The sequence below is a fragment of the Dendronephthya gigantea genome, unplaced genomic scaffold (genome assembly GCF_004324835.1).
Source record: "Dendronephthya gigantea isolate DGI-Jeju-01 unplaced genomic scaffold, DenGig_1.0 000136F, whole genome shotgun sequence".
NCBI lineage: Eukaryota > Metazoa > Cnidaria > Anthozoa > Malacalcyonacea > Nephtheidae > Dendronephthya > Dendronephthya gigantea.
Genome location: NW_021163146.1, coordinates 276,422 through 298,274, shown reverse-complemented (window position 1 = coordinate 298,274; position 21,853 = coordinate 276,422). Strand labels below are relative to the sequence as shown.

The window sequence follows — 21,853 nt, the reverse complement described above, 5'->3', positions numbered from 1 at the left end:
AAACTCTCCGACTATATAGATATTATGCAAAAGTTCATGCCGAAAGTATCGAAACGATTTTAATTTTCATTTTCGTTTTCAAGTATAAACAATATTCTGTAAGATCAATCTCTAAAAAATCAAGAATTGATTGAAAGAATTGTAAGGAGAATATTTTTCAATTAGCTGTAAGACCCATGATAAATTTTATCACTGATCCGTCGTCACCTTCTTTAATAGAGGCCCAAGACTGGGAAATTCCACCAAACGATCTGCAGGTGCTGGACAAAAATTTAGGAGCTGGCCTGTTTGGAGTGGTGAAACAAGGCCTTTATAAACCTAAAAATTGCGATCCAGAAAATGTTGCTGTCAAAGGGTTGAGAGGTAAATTAAACAAACATTCTGTATACTACCAGAATTATGATAAATTGCGAGTCCTACACGCATAAAAATTGAGCAGGTTGATCATGATTGTTAGATGAACAACAGCTGAACAATGCTGTTAACAAGGTTGAACAATGTTTTTGAATTAAGGAACAATAGAAGACTGCTCTATAAAATTTTGTAAAAAACACATACTAAAAAACAAAAGAGAAAATTATTAAGATAGTGCAGTAAGCCACTAACCTTATTCAATGACTTATCATCCCAACCATCATGTTGATCTGTTATTTCTTCAAAAAGTTCTAAAGATTTCTAATAATTATTATACAACACCTTAACAACTCGGGCTCGATAATACCACCTGGTATCACCAGGGCTAGGGAACTCAAGATTATGGGAGGTCTGAAATGCCTTTCTTCTAGGGGCATTACTTGTGAAAGTACAAAAGCCATCTAGATCTATACACTGTTATTTTCAGGGTGTTATTTTAACACCAAAAACAGGGGTTACGAGATTTAATCGAAAATAATTTTTTTTAGGGGGTTACAAATAACACCATTTCTAGAGTTAAATCTTAATCCCCATTTTGCGGGTGACATTTAACTGTTATTTTTGGGTTAAAATAACCCCGTTTTCAGGATTCCGCTATAATATCCGGAAAGAAATAAAGAAGCATACAAAAATTTGAGCAAAATTTTATTATTTTATATGCAATCTACAATATTTACAACTTAAATACAACTTCATATTAAAGTTTCGTAATAAATCATCTAAACACTTTTCTTTTAAAGAACAAACAAAGACATTACAAATTATATCCTAAGGTAGACAACTTTAATCACAATATCGCGATGTACACATGAAAACAATCTAAAAATACGTCAAATAATAGCTAAAACTAATCTAAAATATCAAGTGAAATGAAATCTACAATATTTTTACTATAATTATACTGCCTATTGTTGTATCATGAAGTACTTGCCATAGCTCACCGCTGACCAAGTAGCTCGGTCAGCGAGACTTGTGCTTGTTGTGTTCATAGTTATTGTGTTAAACTCTTTCGGACATGTAAATATCGTTAGTACGATATTACCAGACACTTAAAACTATCAGCTTATGTATAGTAAGTATCCATCTTTTATTTACATTGTATGTCATGCTTAGCCGCTCTTACAGTTGTTACTATTATTCCATGTAGTATGGTTTCTACATCGTTGTTATTAAATCGGAATATAAAGCAATCGACGAGAGTTTCTTCATGTAGAAACCAATAGAAATCTTGTTAAGGCGATACCGCACAATCAGACGGATCAGAACGAACTTCACAGTAATTGTGGCGCCAGTCTATTCTATTTACACCAGTGTCTATATTGGATAATCAAAGGAGATCATCAACAAAGCAAATATGGTTGTTGTGACATGCTCTGTCCCGGACTGCGAATTCCAGACAGGAGACGTTTCGGAGCAACTGGCCATCGCCTTGCTAGCCAATCACGGATTGGCCCACCAAAACCCATCGCATCCCCCGCACTCAACAACCCCGGCGCCAAGCCCCCGTGGACCGAAACTCGAGCGCCCAAGGGTTGATGTGGGAATTACTGACGAGCAGTGGAACATATTTCTTCGGCGGTGGGAAGTCTTTCGGAACGGATCGGGTATTGATGACGAATCAGCACCTTCCCAACTTTTTCAATGTGCAGGAGCCGACCTGGGCGACAGCCTCCTGAAAACGAACCCAACTATAGTTACTAAAACTGTAACAGAGGTACTCGCAGGAATGCGTTCCCTTGCCGTCATCCCGGTCGCAACAGGTGTCTTACGCACAGAGTTAATGCAATTACGTCAGGAACGTGATGAGCCTGTCCGAGCATTTGCAGCAAAGGTGCGTGGAAAAGCTGAGACCTGTGCATTCACTGCGGCGTGTGAATGTGGAAATAACGTCGATTATACCGACCATGCCATACGGGACGTCCTCCTTAATGGCATATCAGACCCAGACATTCGTCGGAAGTACTAGGGACAGCAGACATCCTAAAGAAACCGGTGAATGACGTGGTTGCAATGATCGAGAACAAAGAAATGGCACGCAGCGCCTCGTCGTCATCAAATTTGTCAGCAATGTCCTCTTTTCAAAGACAACAGCGCACCGTACCAGTTCCTGAGGGCGTCACCCCGGCGCAGACAGACCGCACCAAACAAGCCCCATGCCCACACTGCAAGGCCATGTTTCATATTTACAAAGAAGGGGCACGCGGTTGGAACACTAAACCCCATCAAATGTGCCTCTCTTGCTACCGCACCCGCCACAATAAAAAACGGCAACAACGAAACGAAGCCGGAAACAAGTCCAACATCAACGCCATGGAAGAAAACCCCATAGCCCAAATAGCGACGATAAATTCCGACGCTACACACCTCCCCCGTAAACACCAAGGCAGACGGTCGAATCAGCACCCAACCACCCACACGGCAGTGTTCCACCCCAGACCTGCGACTCTTGATCATCACATCTTCACAAAAGGTGAGTGGCGACGTGCCCGCCTTCGGGAACACCCCAGAATCGAAATATCCATTTCGTTGGCTACCCCTCACAAGGGAATCAAAGGCGACAAGAAACACCCCCCAAACGCCCGTGCGGACATGCCCGCAATCGTTGACACGGGTGCACAGTCCGACCTGTGGTCCCTCCAAAAATTCCTGGCCAGCGGCTTCTCTCGTGATGATCTACGACCTGTCACTATGAGCCTGTCTGCAGCCAACCGCTCCCCCATCTCGGTCGAAGGAGCATTCTTTGCCACAATTACAACCAAACCTCCGAGTGGAAAGGCTACATCGTGCAAGTCTATGATCTACGTCAGCAGCTCTGTCAAAGATATGTACCTATCATACGAGACATTGCTCAACCTAAATGTTCTGTCTCCTACCTTCCCACTCCCTGATAACCAAAGCGAGAACCCAAGCGACAACACCAATGCTAACCCATGTGACAACCCAAGTGATCCTACCAGCACCCACACCAATGAATCAGGTCACACAGTCACCGAACATAACCCTCACTCCATTAATGACATCCGTGCATTAAACGAAGGATGCTCTGCACCACATACAACCAAAGAAACACCGTGCTCCTGTCCGGTACGCGCAGCTCCGCCACCAAGACCATCCGAGCTACCATTCCCATGCAAGCCAGAAAATAACGAACGGATGAAACAATGGCTGCTACACAGATATGCATCTTCGACCTTTAACACATGCCCTCATCGTGCCCTACCTTGCATGGAAGGACCTCCCATTGAAATACACGTTGACCCTAGTGCCACGCCGAAAGCATGCCACACCCCGGCTAATGTGCCCATACATTGGCAACAGCACGTACACGAAGACCTGATTCGCGACGAAGCACTTGGCGTGATCGAACGTGTGCCATACGGCGATCCAGTGACCTGGTGCCATCGCATGGTAGTCACAAGAAAGCATGATGGTTCCCCTCGTCGAACGGTTGACCTGTCGCCCCTAAATAAATATTGTCAGCGAGAGACTTTCGCAACGGATTCACCATTCCATCTTGCCCGCCGTATCCCAAAGGGAACCTGGAAATCTGTCACAGATGCATGGAATGGATATCACAGCGTCCCTCTACGACAATCTGACCGCCACCTAACGACGTTTATTACACCATTCGGACGTTGGCGATATACTAGAGCACCTCAAGGCTTCCTTTCTTCAGGAGATGGATACAACCGCCGCTTTGACGCCATCCTGTCCAGTCTCGAACGTAAAGAGCGTTGCGTCGACGACACGATACACTATGACTCTGATCTAACTCAGCACTGGTGGCGCACAATCGACCTACTCACACGAGTCGGGCAGGCTGGCATTGTGTTAAACCCAGACTTTGCGGGTTTTCGTATATCAGATTGCACCATCGAACCTCTCCCAAAATATCTCAACGCGATCAGAGAATTCCCCACCCCAACTTCCACAACCGACATCCGAAGCTGGTTTGGGCTAGTGAACCAGGTCGCGAATTATGCCCAATTACGCGACACCATGGCTCCATTTAAACCCTTCTTGAGTCCACGCTGTAAATTCTCCTGGTCCCCGGAGCTGGAATCTGCCTTCCAAGCATCTAAGGACGCCATCATTAATGCAATTCGATACGGTGTTGAGATATTCGACATGCAGAGACGTACATGCCTCCGCCCCGACTGGTCAAAACGCGGCATCGGTTATTTCCTTTTACAACAGCACTGCAGCTGCCCGAGTGGATCACCAGACTGCTGCCCCCAAGGATGGAAAATCACCCTTGCTGGTTCACGGTTCCTCTCTTCAGCAGAACAGCGCTACGCAGCTATCGAAGGGGGAGCTCTTGCCATAGCTTGGGGCCTCGAACAGACACGATACTTTACCCAGGGATGTGATAATCTTATTATCGTTACGGACCACAAACCACTCGTGAAAATTTTCGGAGATCGGACACTAGACGAAATTACCAACTCCCGTCTGTTTAGACTCAAACAACGCACCCTACCATGGCGTTTTGAGATCCAGCACCTGCCCGGAAAATGCAATTATGCCGCCGACGCAACCTCGCGACACCCCTCCTTTTTCCAGTGCATAGAGAGCTTATCCTTCGGATCCCCCACCACCTCCGACCTCACCGAGTCGGCACTGATGGCGTCTATACGTGACGAGACGCATGAGCTTAGCACAGTTCCATGGTCACTCCTCGCACAAGAAACGGCCAAAGACACCACGCTGAGTGGCCTCCTCCAGCGGGTCCAAAAGGGACCTGTCCCTAACGGGCCCGCAGATCCTGCTCTGTCCCCGTACAAACTCATCTGGGACTCCATCTACGAGCAGGAGGGAGTCCTTGTGTACCAAGATCGCGTCATAGTCCCGCCGTCGTTACGTAAGAAAGTCCTAGAGAACCTCCATGCAGCGCACCAAGGTGAATCAACAATGGAACAGCGTGCTCGTCAGATCGTGTATTGGCCAGGAATGTCGAATGACATCCGCACTGTCAGAGAACAATGCTCCTCCTGCAATAGAAACGCCCCGTCGCAAGCTGCGACTCCACCCCTGCCTGCTTCACCACCATCAACACCCTTTGAGGAAGTGTTCGCCGATTTCTTTGATTACGGCGGGCACCACTACCTTGTGGTTGGAGATCGCCTATCGGGCTGGGTAGAGGTTCTTAGTTCCACCTCGGGCACTAACCTAGCAGGCGCGCATGGCTTGATTCGCCACCTTCGGTCATCTTCGCTACATTCGGGGTACCCAACGAACTCTCCAGTGATGGTGGCCCGGAATTTATCGCAGGAAGTACTCAAGACTTTCTACACCGTTGGGGCGTCCGTCATCGAGTCTCTTCTGCATATTTCCCCAATCGAACGGTAGAGCAGAGGTAGCTGTCAAAACCGCGAAGCGTCTCCTAGTCACGAACACTGGTCCCACTGGCAGCCTCGATAATGATCGGTTCCTACGAGCCATGCTGCAATTGCGCAACACTCCAGACCCTGATTGCAACATATCACCCGCGCAAATCATATTTGGCCACCCCTACGACGACACTCTCTGCTTCGTCAACAAATTGGAGAAGTATTCAACCCCATATCCGTCCATTATGGCGTCAGGCATGGGCAGCTAAGGAGGATGCCTTAGAGTCCGAATCGCCCGTCAACACAGAATCGCTGACGGAACATTCCAGACCAGTCGGCCTAACAGCGGGTGCCAAGGTCTTTATTCAAAACCAACAAGGAGCCAGCAAGAAGAAGTGGGACAAATCAGGAACGGTGGTGGAAACTCTGGAGCATGATCAGTATCCAGTCAAGATCGATGGGTCCGGACGCTTAACCCTACGAAATCGCCGTTTCCTTCGAGCCTATAGCCCATCCACCTCCCCCATCAAACATCAACCCGTAGCGGTAACCCCACCAGCAAGATCAGGAGATCAGTATCAGTCACCACAGGCACCAAGCCACCACGACAACCCCCACCGGCACTCATTACAGTCCCCACCACAGTCCGATACCAGCAGTTGTCCATCAGACTGTGACCCACCAACCATGGAGAGTCCAGCTCCCCTTACTGACCCAGGCTCGGACCGACCAGACGAAATCAATACACGTGGTACGACTGCCTCGCCTCCTGAACCACCAGAACCACCAATTCAACCCCCACCTGATCGCCCAAGGCGTATTACCCGACCACCAAAACAATTTGAACCTGAAACTGGCAAGTGGATATCAGTTTAAGGTGGCTCCCTACAGTTTTGATTGTGTAATGCGCAATTGTGTTGGAAAGACCATTATTTTATCATCTTACAAAGTATGATCACGAAACTTGGCCACATAACTGCTATGATATCGCAAATTACAAAATATATGAAATTTCATAAAATTTCCTCGTTGCCATGGTAACATAACGATTTTAAAAAAGGCCAATTTACAGATTCTGAGATATTTTTTTCAAATTTTCTTCGGTAAAACTTTCTAATTTTTTCCACACAGTAATCTTCCTAATTCTTTCTAATGAGCATTTAAAATCGTACGGAGCACTTTTTTTTTAAATCCTCAAAAAATCCGGTTTTTTAATTAAAAAAATTCGGCTCGTACGATTTTCTTAAAACTTGCACATTTTACGCATTTCAAGATTACAGAAAGCTGTGTAAAGTTTGAAAAGAATTTACCGAAGGAAAAACGAGAAAAATACATTTATTTATGTTTATGACGTCACAAAAATCAGGATTTCAATTTCCTCGCGCGACCAGTCGACATCCCGCGAAGGCCCGCGCGTGTTTATCAAAAGTTCACAATGACAAGTTTTAAAAAGCCCGCCCTGCATGCAACATCAGCCACGCGTGTTGCGTGTACTATTTCGCGCGCGACAAAATTACCGCGATACAACATAGAACTGTAGGGAGCCACCTTAAGTCCGCAGAACCATGGCCGCACAAGGATCTACGGACTGGGGGGGATGTTGTATCATGAAGTACTTTCCATAGCTCACCGCTGACCAAGTAGCTCGGTCAGCGAGACTTGTGCTTGTTGTGTTCATAGTTATTGTGTAAACTCTTTCGGACATGTAAATATCGTTAGTACGATATTACCAGACACTTAAACTATCAGCTTATGTATTAGTAAGTATCCATCTTTTATTTACATTGTATGTCATGCTTAGCCGCTCTTACAGTTGTTACTATTATTCCATGTAGTATGGTTTCTACATCGTTGTTATTAAATCGGAATATAAAGCAATCGACGAGAGTTTCTTCACCTATGTTTTAAGTTTAAAAACAAGTTATAGAAGCGAGAAAAATGCGAAAAATTTTTGATATTTTACTCATTTTTTGAATGGGCCGATGCTGCACCCGCGCTGTAGCCTTTTGAGAACGTTTGAAAACGACGAAATCGTAACCTCATTGGCTGTTTTTTATTCTCGCTGTTGTGACAGCTAATGAGATTATGAATTCGTCATTTTCAAACGTCAACATGCAGTGCGGGTCCAGCAACGGCCCATTTGAAGAGTGAGCAAAATATCACAAATTTTTTGCATTTTTCTCGCTTCTATAACTTGTTTTCAAAGTTAAAACATAAGCAGTATATAGTAAAAATATTGTAGATTTCATTTCACTTGTTATTTTAGATTAGTTTTAGGTATTAATTGACCTATTTTCCAATTGTTTTCATGTGTATACATGTCGATATGGTGATTGAAGTTGCCTACCTTAGGATATATTATACTATATAATACCTATTCATCCTATTATTAAAGATATTTAATTAATAAGTCCTTATTTTCCTTTAGACTATGAGAATATGAAAAATGTTTTTCTTGTTAACTGTTCCATATTAAGATATTTTTAGCGACTTACATTAACAGTTTTGTATTGCATTATTTTGTCGACACTTGTTGGAAGTTTTCTGTTGAAATATTGGAAATATATTACCCACCAGCGCAATTGTGTTTGTATCCTGGATAGCTGAGCAACTGTACACTTTCTTCCAACAGAGAATTACAGACAATTTAGCTCACGAACTGCAGTTTAATTTATATCCACAATCGGCAGGTATTAAAACAGACGCACTCCAAGAGGCATGAAAATTATATTCCAATACGTACATGACCGTTTTTAACTGCATTCAGCAAACCTGCCAACCTTTCTTTGTCTCGTTTATTTCGGTTTTAGTCCTAATTTATCTTTAAAAATACAGGCAATTCTCCTGTGGAACCAACAGTGTTTGCGAAGGTTTTTGCAAAATAGTTGGTTTGCATGATTGCATCCGAGCTTGATCATAGGATATAATGTACTTATTTTAACCCCCAAAATGGTGCTATATTGCGTATAACTCCCTTACGCGAGTATAACCCCCTGAGTCAAAAAGTTAGCAATAAAAAGAGGTAGTATATTAAAGTGCCTAAAGCTAATTAAGCTATTATTACATGCAGTCAGATCATTTCTTCAACTGAACAAAAATTCGTTTTTGAGACAGACTGGCATTATATATATATTTATATATATATATATATATATATATATATATATATATATATATATATATATATATATATTTATATATATACACCCATTTGCAAAAACGTTGGCCGCAGATAGATAGATAGATAGATACTCGAAATCTAATTAGAATTGCATATGTTGTGTAATATTATAGAAATCCCATGCAAATGTAATCATATGCAATTCTAATTAGACTTCGAGTATCTATCTATCTATCTATCTGCGGCCAACGTTTTTGCAAATGGGTGTATATATATATATATATATATATATATATATATATATATATATATATATATATATATATATATATATATATATATATATATATATACGCTTGATTGATTACCGTAATAGCGGAACTAGTATCAATAAGTATATTAGTATCGATGCCTTCGATTTTCCCAGTTACAGTTTGGTAGTATGGTGTCTAACCATACATAGCATATGTCTAACCATGTATAGCGCGTCTAACCATACACCATCCATAATCAGACAACTTCCCAAATCGATCAACAAACGTATATCCTCACTTTCGTCCAACAAAACCAGTTTTGATTTAGCTGCCTTCTTTACGAAGATGCTCTAAAACAAAGTAATTTCAACACCACCCTAAGTTACCAACGAGATGAAAACAACTACAACCCCAAGCGAAGAAGGCAATCAAGAAACATAATCTGGTATAATCCACCTTATAATATAAATGTGAAAACGAATGTAGCACAAAGGTTCCTTCGCTTAATTGATAAGCATTTCCCAAAGTCATCGCCTCTCCATAAAATTTTCAACCGGTCAAAGTGAATTACTCTTGTATGAACAATGTTAAAATCTCAATCTCCAACCACAATCATAGAATCCCTAAACATCAAAACACCTCCCAATGTTCTTTGAAATCATGCAACTGCTGAGTTAAGGAGGAATGCTCAATGAACGGTAATTGTATCGTGAAAAGCATTGTGTACAAAGCGTAAGTTAGCTCGGATAATGGAGAAGTTGTCAAGCATTATATTGGCATAATATCAGGTAGCTTTAAACTCAGATACAGCAACCACTTAAAGTCTTTTAACCACGAACAATACTCTGGAGAAACGGAAATTTCGAAGTATATTTGGATGCAGATAAAATGGTCAGTGATGGGGCAAGTTCCCGCCGCATGCCCAGAAATGAAAGTTTGTAATTTATGCACCGAGGAAAAAAGATTAATCATGCTATCAGACAAAAACAAAGCGTTGAACAAAAAGACAGAACTGTTTAGTAAATGCCGGCATAGATATGGTTTTAAGGTTTGTAATGTTAAGCGCACGCAAACATGCACGTTGAAACGCTCGCGTGATCAATCAAAAACGAGTGCGCGTAAACCGTTGTAAATAGTTATCGCCTGAGGATCGTACTAAAAATAGTACGTGAAGCACAGTGTAGCGATGAAATACAGTTTTATGATTATATTTTGTTGATATATACACTGGCGGTCAAAAAGAACTGCTCAAATGATGCTATTATCGTATGTAACAGGAATCGTGACAATCTATCTTTTATTGTAAACTAGCAGTCAAAAAGAACTGTTTAGATACAAATTCATAAAGAAGAAGCGAATATGGGAGAGAGCTTCATAGGCATTTTGTATAACTCTCTATATTCCAAACAATATTGCAATAATGTAATGCAACCTGCCACACTTCCAAGATATATATATGCAAGTCAATATTTACTGAAACTACTGAGTCAAAAAGTGAGCACTAAAAGAGGTAGTATATTAAAGTGTCTAAAGCTAATTAAGCTTTTATTAAATGCAAAGTCAGATAATTTCTTCAACTCAACAAAAATTTGTTTTTAAAAAACACTGGACAGAAATTCCATCTTTGATGTATATTTCTTTGATGCCGTAAATTTCAAAGAGTTAAAATTACTCTATAAAAGAGTCAATATTACTCCGACTATAGGAGTTAAATTCTTAAGAGTAGTTGTAACTCCAAAAATGGAGTAGATTTTACCACTCATGGAATTAAACTACTCCCGAAGATGGAGTTGAAATGAATAGATTATATTGTACTCTTGCAGAGGAGTAGTTTTAACTACATGGAGTTATAACAACGCCTTTAATGGGGGTAAAAACAACTCGCATGGCCGAGTTGAAAACACTCCTTCCTTAATAATGAAGGTAACTCGTTCAACGTAGTAAAAACAACTCCCACATTAATGTAAACAGTTACTGTGACTCGTGAATAACACACTGTTATTTTCAGGGAGTAATTTGAACACCCCCAAATTTCATTTTCAGGGGTGTTAAGTTTTGGTGCTATTTTGACACCACTTTTAGAGTTATATTAACTCCTCGGTGGAGTAACGAACTAGGTCTTCAAACGTTGATTAGTATGCAAAAATAACCCCATCTAGAGGGGTTAGAGGATTTAACTCCATTTTAGGAGTTAAATTCCTCTCATTATATATTCATAATGGAGATTTGAAAACAAGGAGTGAAGATTGGTGATGCGCATCGCGTTAATGATAATTTATATTGAAATTGAACAAAATCTTGTATTGAAATCATTTACTACATCAGAATACGTGATGAAAAGATTGCCTCGGATAGTTCTGGTAAGTTTACATCCTTGTCCCCAGGGCCTAGCTCCGTTGCTCTCCACATAGGCCCTGGGATACGCTGTTGAATTTTGTTGGAATTCCGACAAAAAGGCTTGGTCGCATAGAATAGAGTCAGGCTAAAATATAAGAAAACATGGCGAGCGCAAAGAATGCAAATGCATGTGTTAACGAAACCTTGCTTCAAGAAGCTTCACAATCCAAGACTAATAATTCTAACATGATATCAAAAAAGGAACAGAAAGACGCTATTCGTCATATTATTAATTGAAGAGATGTAATCGCCGTCCTGCCGACAGGGTTTGGAGAATCTCTGATATACAAACTTTTGCCCCTGTATTGGACTTTTGTTAAAGCGAAGAGAAGCAATGTTTCTGCCGTATGGCCAGAAACAATCGTTATCGTAATTTTCCCATTAAACGCTGTTATAGGTGTAAAGGCAGGTGCAAATTCAGTTAGGAATTACTGAGTGGGTAATGGTCTTATAATAGGACCTGAGCTAGCAATGGCAAGATAAGTCATCACTGATGATCCTCAGTAAGGATTGTTGTCATGCTTTGAAAAACATTATTTCAATTATTCAGGCAAAAAGAGACAGCTCCCAACAGTTCAATATTATTTTAGTTTTATAAATGCTCTGCAAAATCTAAAATTCATATATAATATAAAAATATGGCAATCCTTCATGTATCCTGATTCCCTTCGATGTGATTATAGCTAACAATATACTATACTTGGCATGCATACTGCTATATCCCCAATCAAATCCATTTATGTACATGCATTTTTTTCATTAATGGCATAATTAAAACAGAGTTTGTGTAAGAGAACCTGTCTAACAAAAAAAACTGTGTTGGTAGTAAGTTTCAATATAGTTTCAAAAAACGTCGTTTCATATAGATATGAACAAAAATATTTTCTGTAATGGACCATGAGCGTCGTAAATGGTAATAAAAATTGTCAATGACAATAAATGTGTTGTATTTAGCAGTTGTTGAGACGATCAGCTTGATGGACTAGCATAAAATTCATCGTTGATTGGCGATTTCACTGAAATCGATCAAATCAATGAAATCATTTGGCGTTGACTTCGATAGATGGATGACGATTTGGCGATGGTTTCTTTCTTTTAGATTCAAAATGAATAACATACGAATTTTTCCAGTTCCTATGAATGTCTTTTAAATAAATGTAATTCGTCTTGCGCTTTTATACCCCTGTTCGCTGTTGGCATGGTGGAAAACACGGATACCGGATAGCGGATACCGGATACTTAAATAAATAAAGAATAGTATATATATACCTTTTGGCGGCCATCTGGATTTACGATCGTCTTAATTTTCAATTATTCGTCGATGTTTTGCAATAGATGTGCACCGATTTAGTTTACAAAGAAGTTCTATTCCCCTTCATTGTTTCCGAAAAAAAAACAGTCTTATACGTTTGCCATTCACGGAAAAATATCTTTATATATAATTATAATCACAATGCAATTGTTAGAGTTTGAATGCCTAAGCACTCTGTTGGGACCCACAGGTGTATAAATGTTTACCATACTCATTTTTATATGCATGCATATGATACTTATTAACAATATTTACAGTTTACAAATATGGATAACAATATTTAAATGTGCATCTCAAGAACCATGACCTTCGACATGTCCCCTTTCTCTAGCAACACAAAGCATTTAGCATTTTATAAGTTGCATTAAATCCCCACCAGCTGAAATTCGTGAACACGGCATTCAAATTTTAACAATGAGTGATTTCAATAGTTTTCATTTTTTTGGGGACACCCTGTATAAAAGTTTTGTTTTCGTTGCGTTTCTTTGGTCGAGAGAGAATCACGCGAGAGAGACGAAACTTTGATGTCCCCAGCGGGACCCCCTGAAAAGTGAGATAACGTGTTATCTCATGGGAAATAACAACTTTTATGAGTTTTATACATTTGAATTTATGTCTTTTATGAATAGATATTTCGTTGTTTGGTTGTTCTTAGACAAGTGGTATATAATAAAAAACTTATTTACCGAAAACTCAGAAAACATTATGCTTTGTGGACCCGAGGCCTGTCTATTTTCCTCGTAGTATTTCTTCGTTCGCAGTAAATAAGTGTTAATTGTTCATCTCTGTATCAACATTGGACAATGTCGATGGAAAAATATTGAACAATGATATTGTCAATTCAACAACATTGCTCAACCTTGATAACAGCATTGTTCAGCTGTTGTTCATGCATCGAACAATCATGATCAACCTGATCAATTTTCACACGTGAACGGTATAGTTAAACACGCGTACATCAGCATATTTTTCAGTCGGACCTACGAACTAATATCCATATCGTGATAGACATAGCGAAAATTGTTTCAATTATTTCCCTTCCATGTTAAATAAATATAATATATCATTAACTTTCATTGTTTCAAAGAAAACGCGTCCAAATCTGAGTTATCAAATCTATTGGCTGAGATGGAGGTCTTGAAAGAAGCCAACAAAGAACAACACCCAAATATCGTAAGATTTATTGGAAGTTGTTTTTTGAAAGGTGAGACTTTACGAATGCATACGGGTGATTACATCCTGACCAAAATACTGGGACAGCTTTATGTAAATAATTGGGAAATCCCTAGCGCTCTATATATCAATCAGATGAATTGTCCTTTAGTTATATTGTTTGTATTTTCATTTTTTTAACGGGGGCATAACAAATAGTATTATTTTTTTAAGAGAGACTCCTTATGGTAACTGAGTTTTGTCCTGGAGGAAATCTACGAAAATTCCTAATCAAAAGTAGAATCAGTGATAACTCAACAGACTCTCACAATATTTATACCAATATGCCTTCAATGTTAAGCGATCATCAGTTGTTAAAAATAGCTGTGGATGTGGCTTGTGGGATGGTTCACCTTTCTTCTCAGCAAGTAAGTACGTGTAATATACGAAAATATCTTGTTAAATTAGATCTTTCGTACACCTGATACAAATTTTGGTACGGTCCGATAGTACGATTGAGCTATAGTGGATTTGGAACTGCGTAACCGAATTCCGAACTCGTGCAAATTGTTAAACGCCTAAGAGCTTAAAGATTATATGACTTGATAAATAAGAAATTAGTGGTCCACATTCTTCCGAAGCTTTACGTTAATTGTGATTGTATTTACAACAGTACAGGGTCTCTCTAAAAAACCCAGAACTATCGCAATCTCCTATTTTTAAAATTTGAATGAATTTTTGTTAGTGGGGATTAACGCAACTTATGAAATGGTAAATATGCCTACAAAAATTAGAAATTTTCTAGAGAAGAAGGACATGTCGAAGGTCATGGTGCATAAGTTGTAGCTAGGCATTAAAACCACGTGACGTTTGGCGGTAGCCTGCCATGCCGTCACTAAACTCGGATGTGGTGGCATTTTGATCTCTGTGCATGTAACTTCACGAATCAGGAATCAGGATATCTTCCCTCGTGCAAATGCAAAATAGCGATTCGTTTGTCAGATGTGCGCTTCAACTTTCCTTTGGGGGGGCAACTCGCAGGCTAGAAAGCCCGCAATGCATTTAGGCTCAACAAGAAAGAAAAATAATTATATCCACGGAAAACTTTTTGGTGAGATGATTCTAACGCAGCTAATAAGAATCATTTGTCGAAACAAACAAGTTTTACTTTCATTGTGTATAAAAACGCTTATGCACTTAATCATGGGTCTTAACATGGTGCCCAGACATTCAAACTCTAGCTATCACATTGTTATGGTCATTTCAACGGTTTTGTTTTTTTAAAACAATAGAGAAGACAATTTCTTTCTAATCGTTTTCGCCCTCTGCTATATTTTCTAAATATTATTGATATGTGTATATTACTTGCTCCAAGAAATGTCTGTAACCTGCTTCCAAAGTCTAAAGTACTTAATTGAAGACCGTCATTCGATGCGGGTATTGCTTGGAAATATTAAAATTATTACAAGTCCCATCAGGCAGTTCAAACATACAAAACCTATATATACATTTGAACACAATCAGTAGCCGAACGTATAAACACCCAAGGTAGCTATATGTAATTCGACCATAAAAACGTTGCGAAACGGCTGTTCTATTAATCCAGAGGTTGGCAAACGGCAGGTAAGGTCCAGAGCAATGGCAATTTTACCTTTTGCGCTTTTACTATATGTATTTTATAGTGAAATTTGAAGGGCTTATTAGAAGTTAAATGCAGATTTGTATACATGCAAATCACCATAATTATATCAAATTTCTGGTAATGGCGAAATCTTAGAGAACAGACTGGACTAATAGATGTTAAATAAGACGAGATAAATAAATGTTAATTTTTTTATCACTTCCTCAGATTCTTCATCGGGATTTAGCCGCAAGAAATATACTCATTGGTGAACATAATGTGGCAAAAATTTGTGACTTTGGTTTGGCCAGGAACGTCGGAAGTGCCGCAGAATATATGAGAAATACGCAGGTAATCCCGCATTATGGATATTAATCCAATGAACTATGGGTAGGAAAAACTAGAGCCAAAAATTAATGCTGTTGCAATATTTGTGATCTTGATTATATTAAATCTCAGAAGTTTTTTCACAGCTTGTAGAAAGAATTCAAATTATACTCAAAATATCATTATATATGAACAGTGCATGTGGTTTGTAAAAAGTTATTTCGTGACTCATTTTTGCAGAATCTCTTGCCAGTAAAATGGATGTCCGTGGAAAGCTTATTTTATGGTATCTTTACAACTGCTAGCGATGTGTAAGTTTGTATTTAAAACGTTCAAGTGTTGATATTTTCTTTAAAGGAGTTATTTGCCGTAGCGAATAATAAGTTTATTGCTTGCGTGCTTTATTATTAGTTTATTTTGTAGATAACGTTATAGCTATATAGGGTAGCGCACGCGTACAGCAATGGAGGGAAACTCGTTTGTAAGCTGGCCTATTTAGATTTGAGTACAGGGGAACTTTGTTACGTATTGGAGAAACGTTTATGTTTCATGTGCACAGTCAGCAACCTATATAAAGCAATCCGAAAAGTTCAAGGTCATTTTTTTACCCGGTTTCGTCACAGCAATTTCGGAAGTTTTCACTGCGATTTTGTTCATTTTTTCAAGGTATTTTACTATTTAATTTGTATTTTTATTCTATTCCAACTAACATGAGTAGTACTGTTCCACATATACTGATTTTCAGCCATTCGTTTGTTCGCCGTTTACGGGACGACTTGGATAGCAAATTTTGATCCACGCGCTATAAACAAAATATTTAATTTGGTATCGTCAGGTCATGTTCTTTTGCACGAAATTGGCGGTCTATCAAAAATTACGAAGAAGTAAAACATTAGCTCAAACTCGATACCTATTTAGTATGGATATTACTTTGTTTCTAACCCAAAATTTGTTTAAAATAAATTAGTCTACTTACTTCCACAGCAGTATTTATTTTGGCCTATATGTAATGTAGTAATAGCTATACTTTTCCATACAATATAGCGCAAAACCATGCATGCCAAATTCTTGTTGATTTGTCCAGAAACCATTGATGGAGAGGGCTAGCTCTAATTCGTTTCGAAAACTCACGACAGTATACAGTTAAAGTACTTCCAAAACGTCGTAAATTATGGACAATTTCTAGTGAGGATTCAATAACCTGACAATAACCTGTATAGCTTACCTCAGGGAACCTACGGCAGGTTACCAATCGTTTAGCTTCAAAAATGCCAAGGGTTTTTGAAGAATACTTTCTTTTCGGCTTTCTTTCATAAAATTCGAGTTCCAATGTGCTTATATTAGCTAAAACTTTATATGGAACTCTCTTTTTATTATTTCGAGCAGCCATTTTACATGCGTTTGAATAATTTCAGTGGATACCCGCTGACCGTATTACGCGGGAGCAAAATGTCCACGATTTCTGGCAATGGGTAATTGACAGGTATATCCGCGTCATTCGAAAATCTCTTTACGCTGTACACACAATTAAAGCAATAGCAGCCCCTGTTGTGAATACAGCAATTGTTAATTGCCGCAAAGTAACCTGAAGCAGAAAATCTGACCGTGTCATATAGGACTAAAAATTTACCGGTGGGTGGGAGAGGGTGGCGAAGGGGCTATGGACCCTGGAAAATTTCCAAATTTTAAACTCCGAAACAAACATTTTCTGAGCTTTGGCTCTACAATATTCTTCAGCGAACGTTTAAAAGCGAATATTGTAAATCCTTGTACTTTCATAAAACCACAAAAATATTTTCAAAATTTTTGTAAGGTATTTACCGATACCGGTATTTCATTCACACACAACGTAACGTGAAATTAGCATACAAGCACAAATTATTCACAGACTACAGCGTAATTGCAAATTTGTATCATAGTTCGATTTAGAACTTAAAAGTCTTACTTTACAAGGGCATTAAGTAAAGATTTTCAGTATTTGTCTCTTGGGAAATAGCAGTTTAAAAATTGTCGTTGCGATTCTATATTAAACGCGAACCTTTCTTTAGTAATAATTCGACGGATTCATGTATTAATTAATGCATTCGATCCAGGATGCAGCAAACAGACAAATTTAACGTGTTATGTATGTATGAACTATATCCGAGTTCCAAGTATCGCACTTTCAAATACCGCGCCAAAGTCTATTTCTGTGAACCACACAAGGTTTCTCACGAACCGACTTTTGCACTCTATACAGGAGTTCATTTATTCTCTTTACAACTGAATAAGGTCCTTCCCAATCGATCACACATTAATTTTGGCGATATCTCCTTTCTGCGTTTAGGATTGAGTAACCAAACAGAATTTTCAGCTTCGAAAAATTCATGTGATTCATCAACGACATACCTCTTTTACATTCGATTACTATATAGCGACTCGCATTCTTATTCGGGTAAATTCGTGGGCATGCATTTTCCATCCTTCTTTGTCTGTGGGAGCTCCGATGGAGAGGGTGGCTATGACGGGCTTGGACCTCTACCAACTTCGACAAAAGGGAACAAATATCTTCCCATTGTAGGTGATTTCTTCACACAAAGTGGGTAGAAGAGTACCATTAGTAAACCAGCAAGCAGTCCTGGTGGCGGAAGTTCTCGTGAACGAATTTACTTAAAGGTTTGGCGTTCCCCTTCAATTTCATTCGGACCAAGGTCGGAATTTTGAACCCGCCGTATTCTCTGAAGTATGCAAATTGTTGGGCATTTAAAGTGTCTAATATAGTGTCAATCCGAGGGAAGGGGAATGAATCTTTGCGTGTGACGTCATTGAATCGTCATTTGGATCTATGTCCGGTTCAAGGATTACTTGATTATTTAGCTGTCCGTGGTTTTTCTAACGGGCCTTTGTTCGGGTTCCGCCGTTTCACGCTCTTTATTTACCATTGTCTTATCATTAGTTTTTCGAATTTGTGGCCTAGATCTCTCCAGGTACAAAGGATACAGTTTTCGTACCGGGGCGGCCACTTTCGTGATGGAGCGGCTTTTTTTTATACACAGATACATGCTATGAGGCGGTGGCGATCGGATGCATTTCGCAAATATATTACAGCTCCTAGTTTGAATTTTTCGTCTTCGTACTTATGTGAACTGGGAAACGGCTATGTGCTATATTATCGTTGTTGAAATGCTTAATTGTGTCTGTCGTATAGCTGGTGCAGGGGCTAGGCTAGCAACTGCAAATAGTGGATAATAAATGTAGCAATTGTCTAGAAGATGTCGCTCCGTATTCCAATGCAGAGGTTATAAGTTAATGGTCGGTTTCAGCGCAATCGCGTCTTCCGCGGTATCATTAGATGATGATGCAAACAAAGTGCAGGGTAGTTATTCTACTATAGATTTGCGATTAAATATTGCGTAACCTTTCCCGTTTGTCTTGCTTTTCTTTTTTTCTTCTTTTATTCTAGCTTTGCAAGTGTTTCCCGAGCCTGATAGTGTGGGGTGGCCTCCTTTGCTCAGTAGGCTTATGGCTTATCACCCCACCTTATCTGTGCTGTGCTAAAATACGAACGTTGTAACAATTAGCTATAATTTGTTACATTTGGTTTAATTAAATCGGCATGTGCTCTGGCATATTGCCATTATTTTATTCCAAAAGTGTCAATGCTCATTTCAGTTCCATGCCTTTAATTTGCCCAGGAAAAAGAGCTCACCAGTCTCAGAAACCGCCGGCACCTCATAAAGGTTTTGTAGTTGAAACGGAAGCGATAAAGGGGGCTACAGTCGCTTCCTCGCATCAGTTTTGCTCAAAACAATGGTAGTCTACTTGTTTTAAACTTACTCAACTTTCGCATGTTCCCTATATTTCTGAACACAAACCATCGCCATAAATCGCGGTCGTTGTGCGGGAAAAATCGGGTCTCGGGTTCACAAAACATAATGTTTCCTCCGTTCGCAGTAAATAAGTGTTAATTGCTATAAAGGTGCTGTGTATTTTAAATGTAATTGGTTCATTCGTAGTCATATGACTTTAAATAAATGCATATTTTTCCCGCCTCTCGTCATAACATGAGTAAAGTGTGTTTTTTTTTAAATGAAATTGTTGTGTATCATGTATCGTATATAACAAAACACTTAATCTACACTACCTCGGAAAATAGTGAGTTTTCTTTTCCCTCGAGTCGAGACTCTTGGGACAGCAAAACTAAATATTTTAAATGTGATTGGTTCATTCGTAGTCACATGACTCTAAATGAATGCAATGTTTGTTTGCCAGGGAAACAAGTGAGAAATTGTTGACCACATATTGTCATAACAAAGTGTTTTTTGAAACGAATTTTATTTCAACATATCTGACATAAATTTATTATACAAAAAAAAGCAAATATTTCCCTTGGAATTAGTGAAACGGCTAACTGCCTGGAGCGAGATTAAAATGTCGATGGCAATGTCTTTATCATATTCATTTAACATTTTAGCGAACTAAAAGGGTGTCAAATATTCCTGACAGTTCTTGATATTTTGTATAAAATGTAAACAAAATTTACATTACGGACTGTACACCACTTTTAAGCAAATTATCTTTACAGTAGCTAGGCAAAAAACGGGGATACGCAAAAAAAAACAAATTAGAGATTTAAGAGATATAATACTTATTGCTATTTTTATACCAACTATTTTAATGCAGATGGAGCTTTGGTGTTCTTCTCTATGAAATTACAACTCTCGGTAGGTATAACAATCAAACGTCATAATTGTGATCGAATAACTATCCTGGGCTGACGCGTGATTTGTCCAAGTATCACGCTAGGCCCAGTGCTAAATAAAAAATACCACAAATGCAGAAAGAGCAATCTTTAGGAAATGATTTCGGCGCAACTAATGATGCCTTTACAATTATTTTAATATATATTCAGTATACTTCCTTTACTTTGAGTGTCACAGTGTCGTTAGTCTAGCCTCTTTCATAGGTATCTCTAATGTTTTAAATTTTATTGGCGATTAGAGATGCCTGCGCAAGTGGTTATCCTTGGCCTATTTGACTGGAAAATAGTACCTTGATTATCTTAAATCTATCGCACGCTGTTATGTGTTTTTAGGTGAAGAACCATACAAGAACATATTACCACGTGCTGTTATTACTCACGTGGAATCAGGAGGTCGAATGGCAAAACCTCCACATTGCTCGGAGGAGATGTAAGTATATCTGAATTAATATACATCGAATCAACTAATTTTATAAAAAACAAATTAACCGTTATTATAGAGTATATTTATTGACACAATTATTTTCTCCTATGAACGTGAGAATTTTTATTAACTCATCGAAATTCATGCTGTTCTCTTTTAGATATGAAATAATGTCAAAATGTTGGAAAGCCGATCCAAGAGAGCGACCTACTTTCCCAGAAATGTTGCAGGCGTTACGTAGTATGCTGAATGATAATAAGGTACAGCTTTCTTTTATAGTGAGCTGGTGTGGATTTATATTTCACAAAATTATACAATAAACGTATGGCAATAGTAACGATGGTTGTGCCGTTATTGTGGGATAAATATGTCCATGCATGGTAATGGTTAGTACAATATATGATAATGCACAGAAAAATGTCGCAAAGGTTGTGGGAAAAAGGAGATAAATGCATGGTAAAGATAGGACATTGGAGCTCATCCTTGTTTTGTGTGATACGATTACGAAATCACACCTTAGTTTATTTGTTATGCAACAATTTGCGCTTTTCGCGAATACAAACCCGGGCTTAATTGCATGCCTGGGTTGAACTTGCAAGTTTGAAGGCGAGAAATCGTGACATGGGGCTTTGTCTTCTTCAGCATACGTACATTAATGTTACTCAAGTAGAAGATGGACTGCAGACAGGAGCTCAGCCTGCTGTGATAGGATGACTACGATGCAATGAAACGGGCGTATAAAGTTTCAAGAAGTCTTTTG

General features: G+C 39.1%; 1 protein-coding gene across 1 annotated transcript in view; it reads left to right on the top strand.

Annotated features, from left to right (window-relative positions):
- The window catches only part of LOC114536451 (proto-oncogene tyrosine-protein kinase receptor Ret-like), a 27,300-nt gene extending 5,447 nt beyond the window's left edge, over window positions 1-21,853 (top strand). Inside the window, exons 6-14 of the mRNA XM_028557813.1 lie at window positions 220-363; window positions 13,916-14,032; window positions 14,215-14,408; window positions 15,830-15,952; window positions 16,169-16,239; window positions 20,591-20,631; window positions 21,003-21,099; window positions 21,254-21,353; window positions 21,736-21,853. Coding sequence (XP_028413614.1) covers window positions 220-363; window positions 13,916-14,032; window positions 14,215-14,408; window positions 15,830-15,952; window positions 16,169-16,239; window positions 20,591-20,631; window positions 21,003-21,099; window positions 21,254-21,353; window positions 21,736-21,807 — 959 coding nt within the window. The 3' untranslated portion in view covers window positions 21,808-21,853. The remainder of the gene's footprint in view (window positions 1-219; window positions 364-13,915; window positions 14,033-14,214; window positions 14,409-15,829; window positions 15,953-16,168; window positions 16,240-20,590; window positions 20,632-21,002; window positions 21,100-21,253; window positions 21,354-21,735) is intronic.